The sequence below is a fragment of the Cryptomeria japonica genome, chromosome 7 (assembly GCF_030272615.1).
Source record: "Cryptomeria japonica chromosome 7, Sugi_1.0, whole genome shotgun sequence".
In the NCBI taxonomy this organism is placed as follows: domain Eukaryota; kingdom Viridiplantae; phylum Streptophyta; class Pinopsida; order Cupressales; family Cupressaceae; genus Cryptomeria; species Cryptomeria japonica.
In genome coordinates, this window is record NC_081411.1 from 162,646,269 (window position 1) to 162,651,663 (window position 5,395).

Sequence of the window (5,395 nt, forward strand, 5' to 3'; positions counted from 1 at the left end):
TTGGGCTATGAATGATAAGGACCAAAGTCTTTCGGCAGCAACCAATGATTTAGCTAGAAAATTTGAAAGGTGGGAAGGAATGGAGGAGTAATAAAAGTGGGTTTGTGATAAACTATACTAGAAGGAGAAAATTAAGGCTATTGCATCTTTGTAGGACAACCAGGTGTCCCTTAAAACTAAAGTGGAGGAAATGATAGCTTAGAATAATGAAATGCCCAAGAAGAACTTTGGAGCTCTGCAAGCTATCTAGAAAGAATCACAGGAGGTAGGCAAGAAAGAAGCATCATTTGTATTCCTCCCCTATCATTGGTGTCTACAATGAAAGCAACCTCAGAGTCCCCTACTATTTTTTCTGGTAAAGGTTAAAGCAAGCGGCTCTCTTTCTTTGACAAAGTGAAAGCAATGAGCCAAGATTGAAAAATTGATAAGTCACCCACAAGGTAGGCCATTGGTTTGTGTCTTAGGTTGGGGTTTTTGTTGGATTTTTGTTTTATTTGTCTATTTAGTCTACTCAAGTCTTTGGCTTTGGGTGTGTGCCGAGTTCTATTCTTTTTCAATAGGTGGCACTCAATTTTTGGCATCTCACTCCTCATGAGTCTTTGGTTTTCCTATGGTTATGTAATGGCTAGGGCCTCTCCCAATTTAATCTAATTAGAACAAATAAATATTAAACTAAATGATTAATGAATATTTTTTTAAAAAATTGTGTGGCCCTTTTTGGAGTTTTTATTTAATTGTTGGATGAGAAATTTAATGACTAATTATCTAATTGAGATGATTGGTAATGATTAGTAATGATAGCTATCAGGGGCTAATTTTGGGTTGCCATTTGAGGAATCTTCTAGATGCAAGGAGTGGGAATATTAGATACAAACAATGGGCCGTTTTCATATTTAACACAAAAATTGTCATTTAGAGGATTATGACATTTTATCAATTATTTTCATAAATCTTATTGCTTGGTTTTCTTCACTACTTAGTAAACCATAGGAAATGGTGGATTTTGGATAGGACTCTCATATTCCCATATCTTATAGGTGATTTGAGGATGGTGGGACTTAGATTATAGAAATTAATCTCATTGAGGTATTACATTTGTGTAAGAATAATTTGTAGTGCTTTTATCTGTAGGATTTGTTGGAGTAGTTTTTTATCACTGAAGTTCGATGTTTATTTTGGTTATTGAGTTTTTTAAATGTCTTTATTATGTCATTTTTTTTTCACAAATCCTCTCCTAGATGCAAAGATAAAATTATTCATGTTTGGAGGGTTTATAGTGCAATTTTGTGCTTTTGGGTGCCCTGCACTTAACGAAGTTATCCTATTTTGTGTGGGTATGCAATATGTTAACTTGAGAGTTGCACAAATGATTTTGTACATAGAAATAATATTTATTAGATGTAAAATATATAATAATATAATAAATTATCATTAGTAATACACTGAGTTTCATATTTTGGCATTTTGTGTTATTAGCTAAAATTGAGTTTGCCAAAATTAATAGATTTTTTTGCATATTTATGTTGGATATAAAATTTTGATAAATATATGGTACACATTAGTTTTTGATTAAAGGAAAAGCAGGTTTTGAGGGGACTCGAAACCCCGAACAACATGCTTTAAGGGGACCCGAAACCAATTGGATGACCATCCAGACCCCAACAAGAAACAATTGATCAAAAGATATACAATGAATCCATACATCCAACCTCTAGTCAAATGCTAGCCACAGGACAACAAAGAACATTACATATCAGGCTGGTCCTCAGCAAAGAAAGAAGAATATGAGGGTTTTGATTAGCACCCACGACCAAAGAAGAGGGTTTTTAATAGGCTCCCACAACTTGAAAGACACTAAGGGATTTGACTGGCACCCACAAGCATACAAGAGGGTTATCGTACATATTAGTTATAATCCATACAAATAATATTTTCTATTTGTATTTACACGTATGTTTAGTTTGGTGAAGTTTTCATCTAATTTGGTTATCAGATTGTCAAATCAAGTGCATAGTTTGTGTAGAATGTTGATGAATATTTCATGGTATCTCAATATATATTGTAAAAAAACATTAATGGATTGGTCATCATAATTTTATAATTTTTTGATTTAATTTTCTTATGATCAATTTGGAAAAAAGATCATCTAAAACATTGCATAGATAAAATTCTCAATAATATTGACATAGATAACGTAAAAATTCTAAAAAATTAGTTATGAAAGCTCTTGGTTAGTCTTTTGGCTAGTTTTTTTGGTAGTTTGGCTCAAGTTTCTCTATCTTTCATGTCGATCTCTCAAGGGTATCTCCCCTATTTTTGTTATCATTTGGCTGTTATTTTTTCTCTGGTTTGCTAGGTTTGGGATCCCTGTAAAACCCGTTTATCTTAATCAAAAACATCAAAGATAATGCTTTGCCATTAAAGTCTATTTCTTATTCATTATACTCAATAATTTCACATATTAGCTTTCTAATCTCTATAATCAACATGGACAAATCTATCTAAATTCGTATTAAGATTATATGCAGTACTTTAAATTTATGTTGATTTATTGTATAAAATTTAGGCTTTATATTATGATGGTAAGGCAGTTGGTTTATAAATTATTGTGGGTTTAGAGACCATATAGATGCAAGCATCACATAACATTCATCATTTCTATATTGATTTTATTTCATATTCTAAAAAATAGAAATAAAAATTTGTTATTTTAAGAGTGAAAATATCTTTTAATGGAAGTATTTTTATTGAAGTATTTTTTCACTACGTTCTTTTTAACAACTTTTTTAACTCATCTTAAAGATAACTTTGAGAAAGACATGCAATACTCATCAATATCTCAATATTAGAATAATGAATATAAACTATTTGAAATGTGTAATACCATATAATTCTTTCTTTCATGAGGATTCTCACCAATATCTTTAAACTCAAATCAATGAATAAAGAAATTCTCACCAATATCTTTGAACTCAAATATAATTCTTTCTTTCATGATGATTCTCACCAATATCTTTAAACTCAAATAATGATAAAAATTTAAACATTCATAATCATTATATCCATTCTTATATAATCTAACTATTTTCATATAAAACAACTTAATCTAATATAACATATAAATACTAAATAATATAATTCTTGAATAGTATAATAATTAAAATGTTCTATTCCTAACATACATGCTCAAACAAATTATTATAAACTTATATAAATAAAATATCAAATAAATGCATTTCCTAATATAATTAGTGAATACTAATAGTAATTAAAATGTTCTATTTTTAACATACATGCTTAACAAATTGATCTAAACTTCTATAAGTAAAAAATGGTTAGCTAAGAACATTTCTTAATTCTATAATGAAAAAGATAACGAAATCTTAAATTAAAAAATAAATGTGCAAACTTCTATTCATTTAAACTTTACACAAACAAAATGCAATTAAATAAATGCATTGTGAATGATTTAAATTAAGAATCTTTAAACTTTTGTATACTAAGCTGTGATCAACCGCTTCATTTCAAATAAGAGAGGTAAGACCAACGATTATGAGTTTAACAAGTTTCAATATTATGTTTATCGTCTAGATTTAGTGGATACGTAATAACAAATGATATCAAAAGATTAAAAATTCTACTCTATTTCTTCAGGGTATACATAGTTTGTATAGCGGTCATAGCAGTTTGCGCAGCGGTCATAACCAAAATAAATATTGCCGTCAAAAGGGAGAGAATATACCATGGCTCTGCAAAAATATCTTGTTTAAGTTGGCTCCACCACACCCTCCATCGACTGTTATAATGATCTCTCGCCTCTTTCATCACCACCTCAAATTGTTTAATTGGAATAAATGTGATTTCAGCTCCAAGACGGTTGAACATGCGAACTATATCTTCATCACTGCCGACCCAGCTCCTGATGATAAGAAATTTACGAAGTAAAGAAACATCTTTCTCTGAATTGATTAAATCTTGTAAGAGAAGTACAAAATTTGAAATTACAGTTGATTCTGGCTGCCTCGAGCAAATTTGGCATTCTTCATATGCCATCAAGTTCCGCAACCTTGCTTCTGTTCTAACATCCACATCGATTTGAGGGAGAGAAAGCGTAGTTGTTCCAAACCTTCTCTTTTCAAATCGCAATTGGCCTGGCTGAAATTTTATAGCAGCCTTGTGTAATGATTCAGCACTAGGATTATAAGCCTCTTGATAAGGACGACGAACTATATCGATGCTCCTGTGTCCTTGCATAAACCTAGGTAGTACCGTATTTATCGACCACCGACGTTGCCTACGCTCAATGCAGATATAATTTATTATCCTATCCTTAATCACCATCCTGCATAAGTCCAACAAATGGTGTGGAGATCTCAAAATATGATCCATTAGAATTTCCCAAGTTTCAATTCCTGATGATGAAGAGACCGGAAAAAAAGGATGTTCCAAGGACACACCACATTTACTCAGGATTTTACATAATTTGTCTTCTGCAGCTTCAATGGTTCCAAATTCCATCTGTAGTATTTTCAAGAGAACAAAGAGAGGAATTTGGTTTTCCAGCTTCATTATATCATTCAATATGTCACGAGACATCACGTTACCATAACCTAGGCTAGGGAAAGCAAAGTTGTAACGATTTGTACTGTTCTCCCCACTAAAGAAATGAAGAATAAAACAAGCATCCATTACCATCATCCAAGATAGTGCTTCTCCATTCATGTCTATTGGTTCTTCATAGCATTCTCTGATTTGAGTCTCTAATTTATGAATCTCTGCAATCAGTGAAACTGCATCTATTTTCAATCTTTCCAGCACTATATGGACTGCTTGTAATTTATATTGATCCATTGTAGAGAGCTCAGCACTTATCTTGTGATGGTAGGGCCCAAATGATACAACCAAAGGAATGTAAGCTTCTACATTAGAGATCATAATGTGTTTAGGCACCCTATATATGCATACTTTTTCTGACACTTCCCACATTCGGTGTGGGAAACTGGATGGTCTTTTTACTTGGATGAGCCATGATTCAACTGAAGCATTCCGACCCCCATCATTTAATTCACCACTATCAATTTCATGATTAACATTGTTGCTGCTATAAGTAGGGATATTTAGTTGATCCATCTCTTCTGTACACCAAGCATGACAGCCATATATTAGAGTGAAAAATGAAAAGGCGGACAATCAATTTCGAAATCAAATAGATAAAGAATATGAGAAAAAATTAATGTGTTATACTAAAAATATTTTTTCCATTATGTTTAGATATTTGAAAAATGTAATAGGACAATATTTGTTCTTCTTATTTAAAATTAACAATTGCTCCTATTTGAACATTTTCTTCGGAAATTTGCCCTATTTTAAGATTGGGTATTTATTAGCACTTGCA

General features: G+C 31.6%; 1 protein-coding gene across 1 annotated transcript; it reads right to left on the reverse strand.

The window, feature by feature from the left end:
• Nucleotides 1–3,642: 3,642 nt before the first annotated feature.
• On the reverse strand, nucleotides 3,643–5,130 carry LOC131856538 (putative UPF0481 protein At3g02645). Its single transcript, XM_059208362.1, has one exon. The coding sequence runs from the start codon at nucleotides 5,128–5,130 to the stop codon at nucleotides 3,643–3,645; it is 1,488 nt and encodes a 495-aa protein (XP_059064345.1).
• Between the last annotated feature and the right edge of the window lie 265 nt (nucleotides 5,131–5,395).